General features: G+C 43.4%; 1 protein-coding gene across 1 annotated transcript; it reads left to right on the top strand.

Annotated features, from left to right (window-relative positions):
• The first annotated feature begins 2,020 nt into the window (after nucleotides 1–2,020).
• On the top strand, nucleotides 2,021–14,525 carry LOC126262630 (uncharacterized). The gene is made up of 3 exons (XM_049959387.1): nucleotides 2,021–2,113; nucleotides 9,013–9,333; nucleotides 13,243–14,525. Exons 1-3 carry the CDS (start codon nucleotides 2,099–2,101, stop codon nucleotides 14,089–14,091), a joined length of 1,185 nt encoding a protein of 394 aa, XP_049815344.1. The 5' UTR covers nucleotides 2,021–2,098; the 3' UTR covers nucleotides 14,092–14,525.
• The last annotated feature ends 1,927 nt before the right edge of the window (nucleotides 14,526–16,452 follow it).

The raw sequence follows: 16,452 nt of genomic DNA on the forward strand, positions 1-16,452 counted from the left end.
GCTTTGCATTGTTGTAATACTCGCCATTGTAGTGTTAGGCAGCTGGATGTGAACAGCGCGTAGCGTTGGGCAGTTGGAGGTGAGCCGCCAGCAGTGGTGGATGTGGGGAGAGAGATGGCGAAGTTTTGAAATTTGTCATGAACTGAGATATATATATATATATATATATATATATATATATATATATATATATATATATATATATGATATCAAGGTAAATACATTGATTGTTGTCTATTAATATCTTTCATTTGCTAACTATCCCTATCAGTAGTTAGTGCCTTCCATAGTTTGAATCTTTTATTTAGCTGGCAGTAGTGGCGCTATCTGTATTGCAGTAGTGGGAGTAACCAAGATTTTTGTGAGGTAAGTGATTTGTGAAAAGTACAGGTTAATGTTAGTCAGGTCCATTCTTTTGTAGGGAATTTTGAAAGTCAGATTGCGTTGCGCTAACAAAATATCGTGTGTCAGTTTAAGCACAGTCGTGTAAAATTGTTCAAAAGGGGACGTTTCATATGGCGACCCTGCCAGGATTCGAACCTGGAATCTTAATTGGCCAGTGCCCAACAAAATTTGTAAAATTTTTTGTGGGTAGCATGGGGGCTATGTAAGTAGGCTGTTTAGGTCTTTTTATTGGTAACGCCACCTCTGTATGAAAATCACTGGCTGTGCTGTGTGCAGCCTGTGGCTGCTTTGCATTGTTGTAATACTCGCCATTGTAGTGTTAGGCAGCTGGATGTGAACAGCGCGTAGCGTTGGGCAGTTGGAGGTGAGCCGCCAGCAGTGGTGGATGTGGGGAGAGAGATGGCGAAGTTTTGAAATTTGTCATGAACTGAGATATATATATATATATATATATATATATATATATATATATATATATATATATATATATATATATATGATATCAAGGTAAATACATTGATTGTTGTCTATTAATATCTTTCATTTGCTAACTATCCCTATCAGTAGTTAGTGCCTTCCATAGTTTGAATCTTTTATTTAGCTGGCAGTAGTGGCGCTAGCTGTATTGCAGTAGTGGGAGTAACCAAGATTTTTGTGAGGTAAGTGATTTGTGAAAAGTACAGGTTAATGTTAGTCAGGGCCATTCTTTTGTAGGGAATTTTGAAAGTCAGATTGCGTTGCGCTAACAAAATATCGTGTGTCAGTTTAAGCACAGTCGTGTAAAATTGTTCAAAAGGGGACGTTTCACTAGGTAAAGATTTCTTTATCCATTGCAACTGGTCGGCTGTTTATAATTTTATTACGTGGAACCGTTGCTGTTGTGCAGCTATGGTTAAAATACTGAATATCGGATTACACTCCGGGGTAACCGTCTCAGCAATGTTGGGAACCACTGCACTACTGTATTGTAATGCATTGTTTTTCCGGTTCTTGACATGCACTTTTTATTGCAAATTTCCGTTTGTTAATCGCGAACGATGCCGGACTGTGTTAACGCTGAGACCAGCTCGTCGAGAGGTGGACGCCCACTCTGCCGAGCTCTACCTCTAGCACACACACACACACACATACGTGTTCTCCTTGATGTCAGCCGGAGCTGCGTGGGAACGCGGCTGTTGCGAGAACAAGAGCGCCACTGTGCGCGCGTCACGGCGGTCAGCGCGCCGCCGCCGCCGCCGCCCCCGCGGACGGCCGCGACCTCGGACGGCCAGCCGGTAATTGCCGGCCGTCTACTAAGACTGCCCCAGCAGCGGACGACTGCCTCAGCTTTGTTTTTTCCCCTCGATGCGATCTGAGCATCACTTTCGCTGCTGTGAGGCAACCCCTGGCCGGCCGGCCGACCTCTGGCATCCTCTGCTCGGATCTCCGCTCACCCGCTCGCCTTTCGCCAGCTCGCCGCCTGGACACGGGACGGGCGGATCCCCACCCCCGCCACCCCCACCAGCAGACTGATTCATGGCTCTGCCGGCCACAACCGTCTCGTACAATCCGGGATACTGGACAGCGACTGCTCACTATAAAAGCCAACCGGGACGGCTCGGAAATCATCAGTTCATCCACAGCCTCCATACGGTGAACACCGGTCTCGAGACCCCTCCTGGAATCCAGTGATTTGAGTTCCAGCCGAACCAGCATGTCGTTGTTGAAGGTACGTTCAACATTACGCCCTGCAGTACACTTTTCATTCCGTCCAGTGTTACTCTTCGAACGGAGTTATAGAATTCGCGTCATGTGATTTGTGGGAACGAAACAGAAATTGAGATAAGAAATGCTGAACAGGGATCTGAATTACATATACAGCATTACTTTAACTTAGCTTAAGCTGTATGATTATTTACTTCAAATAATTCAGACTGAAAGGTACCTTCGGGAATCTTATAATTCCCTTCTGTCTTGTACTACAATGTATTATTTGTGGAAGCCATTGAAATGTTCCCTTACGGTTTTAGATTTCCATAGTTAACTTTCATTGTTGTTGTGGTCTTCAAAAAATTGTTCAAATGGCTCTAAGCACTATGGGACTTAACATCTAAGGTCATCAGACCTCTGGAACTACTTAAACCTAAGTAATCTAAGGACATCACACACAGCCATGCCCGAGGCAGGATTCGAAGCTGCGACCGTAGCAGCAGCTCGGTTCCGGACTGAAGCGCCTAGGACCGATCGGCCGCAGCGGCCGGCGTTGTAGTCTTTAATCCGAAGACTGATTTGATACAGCTCTCCTCACTAGCGAAAAAAAAAAAAAGGTTCAAATGGCTCTGAGCACTATGGGACTTAACATCTGTGGTCATCAGTCCCCTAGAACTTAGAACTACTCACACACATCCATGCCCAAGGCAGGATTCGAACCTGCGACCGTAGCGGTCACGCGGTTCCAGACTGAAGCACCTAGAACCGCACGGCCACACCGGCCGGCCACTACTGCAAGTCTCTTCATCTTGGCATATCTACTGCTGCAACTTACACACATTTGAACCTGTTTACTGTATTCTAACGAGCGTCTCCTTCTTCAGTTTGTAATCTTCCTCCTGCTCACCTCCCTCTGTCGGCACACAATATCACACAGACACTAGCCACAATTACTCAGTTGAAAAGAAGATTCCTTGCTGTCTCAGGCTGCATCGTAACAACCGATCCCTTCTTTTAGCCAGGTAATGCCACAAATTTCTTTTCTGTCCAATTCAATGTCCACCTGCTTAGTTGGGTGGCAACGCGCTTGCCTCCCCTGCAAGCGGACCCGGGTTCGATTCCCGTCCGGGTTGGAGAGTTTCTCCACTCGTGGACTGTGTGTGCTGTTATCCTCATCATCGTTTCATCCTCATAACCAGAGCGCAAGTCGTCCAATGTGGCGTCGAGTGTAATAAGACTTCCACCTGCCGGCCGAACTTCCCCGGTTGGGGCCTCCCGGCCAACAATCCCAGACGCCCATTTTATCACTCCATTTCGATATAGTACCGTCTCTTTAGTTATTTGATCTACTCATTTAAATTTTCAACACTCTTCGGTAAAATCACATTCAACTCTTACCTGCCCAGTGGGTCCAGTTGGACACATTACAGTTTTTGGATATTTCTGCAATATCCACGAAAGCACCATTAAGTTCAAGTGTGTAGACTAGGTCACTAGATGGCAACACCAACAGGATAATGAATATTGGGTCAGTATGGACCCATTAGAAAAAAACTGCACTACTCAAAAAAATTGAAAATGTGTTTAATGTGTTCCTAAAAAGAGTTCACAATTCAAAACAATATTTATTTTACTAATGCAACATAAAATTTGGGCTGGAAAGGGTTAAGAAGTTTCTATTGTCTTATGGTTTGAACTGATTATCGTCTACGTTTCATTTCCGTTTATGGCTGCACTCGAAACAAATACTCGAAGTAAAATTTACGTACATATTTAAGTCGGATTAGGAAATTTACGTAATATGCGTATATCGTTATTTTGCGAAGAGAAGGCACTATTTTAGGATTTTGCACTCTCGCCACTTCATAACTTTCGTGTGACGAGCACATTTGTGTTGGTTCAGATGTTTTACGTTGAAAAGTAACAATAAAAAATGAAAGACTTGCGCCAACATGAAGTGTGGTTTGAATTCCAATGTGCTTGTTGTGCCATGGTCTGTTCTTGGAATACTATAAGAACCACAGCTATACTTGGCATTTTAGACATGTAAAAAGCCATTACCAGTGCTGAAATTCACATCGACTGCTATAGATATTCTGCGATAAATCGGGCGTTGAAAACCAAACACCAGACTTTGTAATGTACAAATAAGTAGTCTTGCGGTCAAATGAGTAAATGAAATTTCGTCTGAGGGCCATAGAAAATTTCCGCAGTTGTTGATTTTGTAAACTTGCACTTATCCACGAAACACTCACGGTAGAGAGTGTCGAAACCTTTAAAAATTATCTTTTCGTTTGCTGCTAAGCGTCTATCTAGGTTTGGCATTGCTCATTAACTGCTTTTTTGTATGTGTTCTATAAAAAATCTTCGAATAATGCCTAAAATTGCTGAATTCGACACATTATTAAATTACAGAGAATTGTTAGTCGCTACGTTACAGTTAACTATTTGTTTTCTGTTGAGTAACTTATTCGTGTAATACGACGGAGTGAACGATACTGCCTAAAATATAAAATTAGATTAGATATAGGAGTCGTAAGAGACGATAAAACCGACACGAAAGAAGAGAAACTAAGGAGTGAAGGAATGTGAAATGGTAGATAAGGGACTCCAATACTACAGCAACATCTTACCAGAGGGCTGGATTAATGGAGCATCTGGTGAGGTACCTCGGCGATGGTAGTTCTCATTCGAAGCACAAGTAAAAGATAAATTGGTGCGGAATGGAAGGGTGGTAATAATAAGTACAGATCTGGAACAACTTGAAGAATAGCATGTGTGCAGAATCAATAGAATGATTCTGGATAGAAACAAATGAAAGAAAGAACCCATTAGTAGACAGTCTTTTTTTCGTTGTCTCGTACTTCAAACGCTGTGTAGATAATGGGAGTTTGTTTATCTGATACTTCGAATGTTTGTGATATGGGTATACATCTTCCCCGTTGCCATAACATTAATTTATCTTCCGATACAGGAGAAGTGAGCGTCATCTGTTAGTGAACAGTGAAATATATATCCTACAACAGCCTCTATTTTAACGATTTATGTTTTGCAGATGCGAGGTACTAGTTGGCTGCAAGGCGAGACGGATATTGAAACAATCGAAAAACAACACATGTGTTGACTTCCATAATACAACGCTAACCTTAATTCCACAGAGGATCGCTTCGTGTTCAGTACTCCTATCTCTCTCGCTCTGAAGCTCTAGACGTTTCCCTTTTGCCAAATGAAGTAAACATTCATATCTACGTATATGATCCCCAAGGTACTGGAAAGACCGCGAGGAAAATTAATTCATACTAATATAGACAATTCTCCGTCCTATTTTATTCGTTTTGAGAAAAGGGGTGGAAGAGAGTTAATTGCCTGTGTGCGTCCTATTCTCTCCTGTCCTCACAACGCCAACGTGAGCTGTGCGATGGTAGCAACAGACCTACGCATAAACACAACAAATTCTGATTACCCAAATTCAGACAACAACTTTTCGAGTCGAAAACGTTGCCTCATTCCCAAAAGATTCCCATTTATTGTCTCCAATCTGCTCTTTTTACTTTTTTGCGCTATACGGATCTTTGTTAGCAAAACCGCACGCATCTGAATTCCTTCGACAACTGGTGCGAGGCATAGTTGATGAGAGCTGCACTCTAAAATTTCTGGACTATATCTCACTGGACTCTTGCAAGTGGTTTCCCTTACAGATGCCTCGCACTGTTCACTCTGCTGTTGACTTTGTGTTTTTTGGTCCATTTCATGTAGTTTAGTCGTTTTACCTCTACTTCTTTGTACGACGTAACAGATTCTAACCCTATGATCGGATACCTTGGGGTCTTCCTCTTGCTTGTGAGTGCTATCTCGCATTAATCCACATTTAAAGAAAGCTGCTGTTTAGTACAACAGGTGAAAATACTACGTCGGCAGTTTATTATCCAACGATGACAAATTACTTCAGACAAAAACATTGGACACGAATAATATATTTGCTGCTGACGCTATAGTAAAATAAAGGGCATATATTTATTCATTCTTGGCATACGTCGAACGTTAATGGTGCCTCTGTTGAGCATTCGTAGTACAGTGTTCCATGGTTGGTGCTAAGAATAAAAAGTTCTCCGAAACAATCGTACATTTGTGAATACATTCCGTACAATAGCATTTCGACTATAATAAAACACTGAAGTGGAATGTTGAACGCCTCTCGTAAGATTAAAAAGTGGAATGTAGCTGGTTACTTACGTCTACAATTGAACAATTACGTATTTAAAAAAATGCGAACTCTGTTTTGCACGAGGAGTGTTACCTGAACTCGTGCTGATTTTTTGACTGAAGGCTCTGTTGTGCCAAAGATGTCATAGTGTCCAAGCTTAGAACGGGCTCGAGGAACCTACACCATACGGACGTTTATGATATACGTCCGTAATCCTGTATATTTCTTCTTTTATCCTAAGAGTGATAAATATAAAAGATTTTGGCTAAAGCCAAGAGAAATAATAATTTCATTTCGAACATGACTTCTACGCAACACGTTAAATGTGACAGAGTCCAAAATGTAGTAAAAAATAGGGTCCAAGTTTCATGGCTAGCATTTTTTAACATATCACTTGAAATGCTAAAATTAGCACCAGCAAAATATTTCGTTTTGGCTGAGAGTAAGTATCGCACTACACCAGCCTGTAAATTTCAACCAAGTAAATCGTTCTGTGAAATGAGAGGGAATGTACCACCTTTGGGATTTCCTTGCCTGTATTGTTATCACGGTCTTCCAGAAATAATTATGCTAAAAAAAGACACACCACGGAGGAATTATCCGATTTGGACGGACATCGGTAGATGTGATGTACATGTACAGACAAACAAATGATTGCAATTTCAGAAAAAATTGATGATTTAATCGAGAGAGATAGCTTCACAAATTCATAAAGCCAGGTACGCGTTGGTTCCCCTCTGACCCTAATGCAAGCAGTTGTACGGCTTGGTATTGATTAACAGAGTTGTTGGATATCTCCTTGAGAGACATCATGCCAAATTCTGTCCAATTGGGGTGTTATATCGTCAGAATCACGAGCTGCTTGGAATGCTCTACCCATAATGCTCCAAACGTTCGCAGATGGGGAGAGATCCGGTGGTCTTGCTAGCAAAGGTAGTATTTGGAAAGTACAAAGACAAGCAGTAGAAATTCTCGCCGTGTGCGGGCGAGTATCGTCTTGCGGAAATGTGAGTACAGGAAGGCTTGGCATGAAGAATAGCGAATGGGGCGTAGAATTGCGTCGAGGTACCGCTTCACTGTAAGGTTGTCGCGGATGACAATCAAAGGGGTCCTGGTTGTCGGGCCGTATGACGGGCGACAGTCGGGTTGGTAGCCCATCACTGTCTGGGGCGGCTCCAGACTCGTCGTCAGCCTGGAATCTCGTTGAATGGAATAGAATTGTCTCGAAGACGGTCAAGAATTATTTTGCTTACAACGTAGCAGAACTACGTCACTTCGGTTTCTACAAGGGTCCCAATTTTGATGTTAAGTTCGTAGCCAATCTTATTTCTATCGATTCTCAATATTTTCGTCTCTTTGGCCTCTTCTCAAACGGTATTCTGTGCTCAGTACACTGTTCATTTTATTCAACAGGTCCTGTAGATAATCGTAATTGTCGCTGAGGACAGCTGTGTCATGAATGGATATTGTCGTCAACATCGATACAACATGAAATTTGATCAAATTTTTAACGCAGGGGAACCGAAGCTACGAAGTAATGAAAAAGGAAGCAGCAAACCGCATAAAGTGCATGTAGAAATGTAGCAAAATGTGATGATGGCTGTCTGTGATGTACCTTACGGTACCTTATTGCCCTATTGCTATCGTGACTGTCGTCAGGTCATAGGACTATCTCAAAATAGATTCCGATTAAGAGCAAATAGAACTCGCGAAATGGAAACCACAAAGAAAATCAAAAATATTTTGTTTGCAACTTTTAGATTCACCTTCCAGCTACTTCTCTATATCGTGGCCGCTACAGCTTAGGCATCTGCCATAGCGTGGTACCAACTTTCTAATACCCTAACAATAGAAGGCAGCCTGTGATTTTCGCCAGTGTCCTATGCTGGTCCGCCGCTCGTTGTTTATGCCATTATGCTGTCCTCGTTGCCAACGGTTCGGCTCAAGTGTCCGAAGAGATGAAAATTAGGAGGAGTTAAGTGTGTGCTGTATGGAGTGTGATCAAACACTTCCCATCGGAAACCCTGCAGGAGCGTCTTTGTTGCCCCTGCAGTGTGCGGCCGGGAATTGTCATGAAGAAGGAAACGAATGACAGTTACGTTATGAGGCTGCAAGAAATCAGGTGGAACTCCTCAGCAGTACTTCACAGTTGGCGGCAGACACTGTTTTCTAGGCATCTTTATGTGCTCGCTGTGCGCTCAGAACTGAAAAGTGCCACGTGATTTGACAGACAGGCGTGCTACACCTACTGTGCAAACCATCTGCTTAAAGCTTCACCTGATTTTCATCGTGGTTTTAATTTCGCCGCCGATCAGAGATTGGAAAAAAAGACCTCGTACTTTAACAGTTGCGAAGTAAGTATCGCGAATATCAGCAGAACAGCTGAAAAATGTTTGCATTTTCTACACGTATTGCTACGATAAGTAGGTATCGACATTTGAATGTAGGTGGAAAGCGACTGGAGGGAGATACTTGATTCTACGATCGGATATGAAAATTTAGGTAAGAATTCTAAATAAGTTGCAAGAGGCGTGGAATATTCTCTGTAAGGTCATCAACTGGCATCTATCCTGACGTTGTGCTCGTTGAAAATCAAACACATAATAGTGGCAGTGGTATCGGATCTATCCAGATCGCCCCAGAAGCATTCCGTGTAAGAGTGACATATCACGAAGCGAGCTTCACTCTGAAGGGCGCCCGCGTCGTTGTTTCAGCTGTTGGGAGTGTTTTGCCTGCTGTCGGCGCTGGCCCATGAGCGCGTCCACGGAGGATTGCTGGGCGGAGGTGGCGCCGGGGGCGGCGGCGGCGGCGGCGGCGGCTACCAGTACGGCGCGCCCGGGGGTGGAGCAGGAGGCTTCGGAGGACCCGGCGCCGGCGGCTTTGGGGGCCCTGGGGGCGGCGGCGCCTTCGGGGGCGGCGCTCCTGGGGGCGGTGCTCTCGGCGGCTACGGTGGTGGCGGAGCTGGTGGCTACGGAGGCGGCGGCTACGGAGGCGGCGGTTACGGAGGTGGAGCCGGTGGTGGAGACTTGGGACAAGTAAGTTCTCGTCGTGAAATGACATCGACGTGGAGCACAGAGCTTCAGAAAGGTGTTAACAAACGTAGAAAGGAACGACAATCTCGAGCGTAATTTTTTCTGGAGGAGTGGTTGCAGGGAGAAGTCGAAGCAAGTCAGCTCGAAGGCAGCTGGTACGACCGCTGTAACAGTGTTTTACGTTTCAAACAGCCACTAGCTTCACTGTGAATAATAAGTTTAATCTCCGAGTACAAGTCTTAGGTGTGGAGGACGGCAGTTCAAATCATTGTCTGCTTATAGAAATTTAAATTTTCTATAGTTTCCCTAAGGTGCTAAGGCAAATGTCGCCACAGCTCTTTCGAAAGAGAGACGCCCGATTTCTTTCCCCAACATTCCCTGACTCCAAGCTTGTGGTTAGTCTCTAAGGATGTCTGCATCGACGCGCCAATCAAAGCCTGATCTTCCTTCTTTTCGTCAAGCAGCCGAGATGGATCAGACACTCCTTCACTGTTTATAGCTGGAACAGGCCGAAAACAACAGCGAAATGTATCACAGAATCTAAGAACAGTAACAATAGCGTTACTGCACTGAGATTTTCCGTGCTTGATCGGTACATGTAAAAGGGAGTATTATTAACGACGCGCTAAACTGAAAGTAAAATTCAGTGTCATACACTTTTCAGTGATTATCAGAATAGATTTAGGTAGCATTATGTTACCTGTCTAACGTGCATTATGTTAATAACACAGTTATACACTCTCACACCTTTTAATCGTAATCTACAGTATTAAACAGAATCTTACTTTTTTTTAAGTACCATAGTTGACACCTCTCTGTAATGTTGACGAAAGACGGTTTTTCCTTAATTCTACACTTTGAGATTCGTATACTGACAACGGAGCGAATGACTTAGATGACACGAAATTTATTGCAGCTCAGTCGTAACTCGTTCAGTGCCTTTAAGAGACAGAGTTTAATTAACTGATATACGCACGACTAGCAGTAACATGTAAATAAACCTATTAACAAAATGTATACTGAAATTTTTGGCAGTGTGATAAAGAGCCGAGGCTGTAAGTTAATTTTACTTTTTTCATAGTCCTCCGTCATGGGCGTATCATAATTTATCACTTACTAATACTGTTTTTCTGTCATTGCGAAAAGCCGATATCTCAGCTTCTAGAATTCATGTGTACTGTGTCTTTAAGAAAAACACCCAGAAAGAGAAAGTGAGCATACATGTGGGGGGCTCTGTGTATGAACTAAGAGTTAGAACATGCGTTGAGGAGCGTATTCTAAACATGTACCTATGTGTTGGAACTGAAAGTGCAAGGTCTAGAACTGCCACATATATTTTCTATCACCGTAGACCCGCATCACGCAAGAGGACGATTTTATGTGGAATGTTCTTAAAGTGACGTGACTGCTCTTCCGCAAAGCTTTCCAGAAAAGGAGATCGCTAACGAGGCTCGTAGACGTCACTTCAGTCGCAGACGCGTTTCTGTAACGTTGGACTGAGGTAACTCTAGCGAATGCTCATGCGTAAACACAACGCTCGAGAAAGTAGTGTGCAGCTCAACATTCTTCTACGAGAAAACAAAACCTCTGATTATGTGGAAGAAGGTTGCAAGTCGAGTCGGAGAAACAGATCTCTCGCAAGTCTCCTGATGCTAGACGAAGTAATGCTACAGTTAATTACTGAGTAGTACGGAGTCCACATGGAGAGTAATGAGTCCACATTGCTATATTTTATCGAACCAATAATGTGGTCATTTAAGGACCTTTCAGATTACATCGCTCTTTTCAACTTGTAGATGTCTTCCGCCGTTAACAAGGGTGATCCATCAGTAGCATTCAACGAACAGTACGATCATCAACATGTGGGACTTCCGCTCTTCCACTTCAGGAGGGAGCATATCTCCGAAGTCTTTGAATATACGACTTGATTTCTAAGCTGTAGTTACCACCTTTCAGATCTTGTGATCTGGAAAGTTATATATAACATGGAAATTTCATTGACGTTCTGTCACCTCTTTGCTGCAGCTTAATTCGTACAGAAATCGTCCCCGAATTCATAAAGTGATCTTTGGTATCCGCTGCGTTCACGTGACTGCCAAGATATCAGTTTCAGTAACACGTCGTCATGATAATTTGTAATAGTTTTACATCGAATTCATTCTTCAAAAGGGGTGAAGTCCTACTTAGTTGTTCAGATGTTGGATGTATTACAGTTACTCCAGTTTATTTCATCTGACTAGAATTATTACGTGGCATGATTACGGGTACTTTATAGAAAGTAGTTTTGGTTAGACGTGGATGAACAACAGTAACGCTGTGTTTTTTAATCTGAAGAAGGACAATACATTAAACTAACGCGAACATCAGTTGTGCTTCCTTTCTATACCTCACACTTTAGTAGTAGTTTACGCCATACTACGTATACTGGCGAACTTCGTTGACAATGTGATGGTGGTCTAGCCCGTTACACACTGAATGAGACCAGCATAAGTTCGCCAAACTTCCTGAAATTTAGTTCATCTGGTCTTTTTCCAATTGCACATACAGATATGTCCTATAAAAAATGTGGGAACTTCTCAGTCAGAGAAGCAGGTATTCATCGTTTGCGTCAATAAACAGTAGATATGTTGTGTTTTGGACCATGAACAAAGAGGGCACACATGTTCGAATGTTCACTGTAATTAAGCTGTAGGAGGGAGCGGGGGGTGATTTTTCAATAGACAAAAGCCAAGGCTGTCCAGAAACCAAAAAGTCGTTTGCTCTTCATAAAACGAATAAAGTGTCGTCAGATTAGCCGTACATTCGCATTACTATTAACAGCTTAAGCGAACGTTTAATTTATCCTAGAATTTCATTCCCTTCTTTTGCATGGTTCCACAGCCGTAGTAAGTTGTTTGAAGGGTAAAATTATTTTTTCACTTTCGCCTGTTTAAAAATTTTGAAACTGGATGTTCCTTTATTTCACCTGTTATTTGCGCAATGTCGGCCATTTTCGAGCGTGACCATATCTAGCGCTTCAAAAATCTGGGCTTTGAAGTGTAAATCGAACTTTGATTTTGAATCAGTTGATAACACTCATGTGCCGAAATGCGTTGTCTGTGCGTAAGTAAAGGATGAAGTAAAAAATATGCGTTTTAAAAGTTTTGAACAGACGGAAGTAGCAAAATCGATCCAATCATCAAGAGGTACCCTGAAATTTATTTAGTGGTAATGGGTCTCAACTCACGGAGCACAAATAAATCACTCTGTAGTCTGTTGAGGCCATAAAAAACTGAACTGTTCGGTAAATCATTATATACGTATTATAATGATTCCATTTAATACTTACTTCATCATTTAATATAGAGTACAGCAGAAATGTTACCTATTAATCTGAGTGGCTTTAGAGTGTTCAACCAGATGAAGTCATAGAACCCGCGCATTATTTCGATAACCCAACATGCAGTCGCTATCAGGCGGTCTGATACACCAAAGAGTGGCCGAAAATTGTTCAGTCAAGTCTCTGTACGTCCATCTTTATATAGATAGCTGCGGGATCTTGGCTGTTCAGTATGGAGTGCCGAATCAAAACACCTTTCAGCCGCCTGTTAACAGTCACTAAGTGAAGATCGAAGGAATCGCTGTGTCAATTAGAGACCAATGGATACCAGTCATTGAATGGTGGCCCCTATTTTTACTGGATCAAAGGTGGGAATCTTCCCACACGTCGATCAGGGGACCTGAAGAAGGGGTAATGTATCGCCAAAACTGGCCGTTCAACAAAATGACAATTGGAAATTAAGATGGCTGAAAGGTGTTTTGATTCGACGTTCTCTGTTGTTGAATCATTCCGTCATGTCATCTCGATGGGCACTCAGATATGTAATACATAGAGAAGCCTTAGATCACACAATCTTATCCGTCTGTCCACAGCCAACACCGTACAACTTCCAGTACTCCGTGAACGACGCTTACACGGGAACGAGCTTCGGACGGCAGGAAGCTGGTGACGGAAGTGGAAGTGTACAGGGCCAGTACCAAGTCCAACTTCCCGACGGCCGCAATCAGCTCGTACGTTACGCAGCCAGTGATGCCACTGGTTTCAACGCAGACGTTCAGTACCAAGGAGAGCCTAGGTACCCATCCGGCGGCGGCGCCGGTGGATTCGGTGGTGGCGCCGGGAGGTACGGTGCCGGTGCCGGTGGTGTCGGTGGATACGGTGGAGGAGCTGGCGGTCTCGGAGGAGCCGGAGGATACGGTGGTGGAGCTGGAGGATACGGTGGTGGAGCTGGTGGTCTCGGAGGAGCTGGAGGCTTTGGTGGCGGAGCTGGTGGTATAGGAGGCGGAGCTGGAGGATACGGAGGTGGAGCCGGTGGTCTCGGAGGAGGCAGAGGATTTGGCGGTGGAGCTGGCGGTCTCGGTGGAGCTGGAGGCTACGGCGCTGGAGCTGGAGGTCTCGGAGGAGGAGCTGGAGGTTTCGGTGGAGCTGGCGGACTTGGAGGAGGCAGAGGTGGAGGTGCGGGCGGCGCCGGAGGCTACGGCGGTGCTGGAAGATATGGAGCAGGTGGCGCTGGAGGGTTCGGTGGAGGAGCTGGAGGGTTTGGAGGTGGAGCTGGAGGTCTAGGAGGTGGAGCCGGAGGTTTCGGCGGAGGAAGAGGACGTGGTGGATACGGAGGAGCTGGAGGTGCAGGAGGGTTTGGCGGTGCCGGCGCTGGAGGATTTGGTGGAGGAGCTGGTGGTGGTGGCCCATCTGGCTCATACCTGCCGCCATTCAAGAGATAAGCCGACCCTGCTGACAGATGTATATCTTATAGCTTTAAATGGAATGCAATCCATTACTAATGGAATGCAGATGCCTATTGCTTTCTGTAACTCATTATAAAGATCTCTGCTTTATTAGCATTTTAATGTATAGTTATGGTATGTTAATAATCAATGTTATCTTCAGTGCTCTGTTTGTGCCGCTATTCGATGGTGGTGCTTAAATTATTGTCCTAGATGTGTGATTGTAAGTTCTGTGAGAATGAAACTAGTTGGAGAGTGAGTTCAACCTAGTTCGGTTTTTCTTTGGTCATCTATAATTATCAGTATTACTATGAATGAATTGAATGACCATTGAAGAGTCAAATATAGTTTAATGACTGATTGAAGACCGTTCCCGATTTCTGGAAATTTGATAAAATGTCTATGTATTTAATAACTGTGTGACTCCTGCCTTTTGGTGAATAAATAACTTCAGATATGTTGAAAGAAGTTCGTTTTGGTGTGTTATAAATTAACCTGAAGTGTCCACTAAACTCTATATTTTCTTTCAGTCTGTTGTTGAAAAACCTTTCACAGAAAACTGTCAAGAAATGTTACTTTTTCTCCTTTTGAGTGTTCGAACTGCGTTAAGAAAAAGAGAAGGTCCTCAGACTTGATTCTGATGACCGTTCATGCAAAATATAAAACATTTTAGTTCAACAAAATAGGCAACCTTAGATTGCCACTAAATGGAGTATATGAAAAAATTTTCAAAAGGCATTGTGCAGGCATAGGTAGACGCAAGACGCATTATTAGATTACCACTAAATGGAGTATATGAAAAAAATTTCAAAAGGCATTGTGCAGGTATAGGTAGACGCAAGACGCATTATTGATATTCGTGCACACCGAGCTACTTTATTGTAAGCAAGAATATACTCGAATCACGGAGGTTTTACTAGAAGTTATCTCCGATGTTTATCTGTTGTCCTGTATAAATCAGGATGTAATAAATTTATAAGAATTACAGATCTTATCAAGCTCTTACAAATATTTATTAATAACTAACGGAGTTCATAAAACTGTGACTCATATTTTTTATCTTTTCTAAGCACAAAAGTCATCGTGTTTTTGTTCCTGTTTAATACTACAAAGAGCCTCATTACTATCTGATGTCCAGCCATGCCTGTAGTTATTGTTAGTTATTCTCGAATGCGTGTTGTTAAATAAAAACATCAAAACTCTTATTAATGTCAGACTTCACCGATTTGAACACTTGGAGAAATGTTCAGTTTTACAGAATAATATGTTGATTGATTTTGTCGAGAAAAATGTTACCTTGTAGAACAAACTGAAAACCCGAAATTACATCGTATTACTCGTAAAGTGCTGGAGACGGTATTTCAAACGACAGTATCTTGGAGTAAAAACACAGTTATAAAGCGTGCTAGGAAGTTACGTTCAACTAATCGCATTTATTTTTGTGACTTTTCAGGCTTTCCCGACAGATCTGTTGCAAATACACTTCTCGGGTTTGCCACCGGATATTATTGTGTAAATCACACAGTGTTTCATCGATGCAACTGCTGGAATTTTCCAGGAGGCTGTAACTGCTGCTGCCACTGCTGCAAGGCGCGACTGATGATAAGCAAGCAGCGGCGTCGAAAGTTGACGCGAGCAGGCAATACGTGTGCGCAGTTAAGACGCTTGCAGCTGGAGGAAAGCGGCGCTCCTGGTGCCCTCTGCTGGAAGCCTCAGAAAGGCCTCCCGTGCGTGCCCTGTGGGAAATGATTGTGCTGCCGGACGCTCCTGTGGCTAAAAGATGAATTACATCTCAGCAGTGTGTTGCATCGAGTCATAAATCGAAAGGTTTTGTTTCCCTTTCTTTGACTTAAGGGCAGCCAGGCGGCGCTTAATTGAAAACCTGCATCCCTGTTGATAAGATTGTTCGCCGTACGGATACGTATGGCCTCCTTAAAAACACAGTCCCAGAAAGGTGACGCTGGGGATAAAATTTCAGTCTTTTCGTAAAACATACGATGCCCCGTGTTCAGGCAATTCTCCGCTACCGCTGGTTTATCAGGTTACCCCAGACGTGTGTGACAATGGTGTTCGACACAACAATCTTGCACGGTTCGGCATGTCTGACCAATATAAGATTTTCCGCATTGGCATGGGATTTTATACACGCCACGTTTTCTGAGGCCAAGGTCGTCTTTGAGCGAGCACTATGAAGTCCTCAATTTTGCTGGTGGCCGAGAAACACAGTTGATGTCGTGCTTTTTGAGGATTGTTTCTATTCTTGAAGACATGCCGCCAAAATAGGGCAAGAACGCCGCTGCGACAAGTGCCTCCGCATCCTCATTTGCATTCCTCTTTGAATTTACTTAGAATGGAAAG

Source organism: Schistocerca nitens, chromosome 6 (assembly GCF_023898315.1).
Source record: "Schistocerca nitens isolate TAMUIC-IGC-003100 chromosome 6, iqSchNite1.1, whole genome shotgun sequence".
Classification (NCBI taxonomy): domain Eukaryota; kingdom Metazoa; phylum Arthropoda; class Insecta; order Orthoptera; family Acrididae; genus Schistocerca; species Schistocerca nitens.

What these genes read in the sequence shown, in the direction of transcription:
- LOC126262630 (XM_049959387.1), top strand. An exon ending in GTGGTGGAGACTTGGGACAA is followed by an intron (nt 9,334 to 13,242) that starts GTAAGTTCTCGT and finishes GTCTGTCCACAG; the next exon opens with CCAACACCGTACAACTTCCA.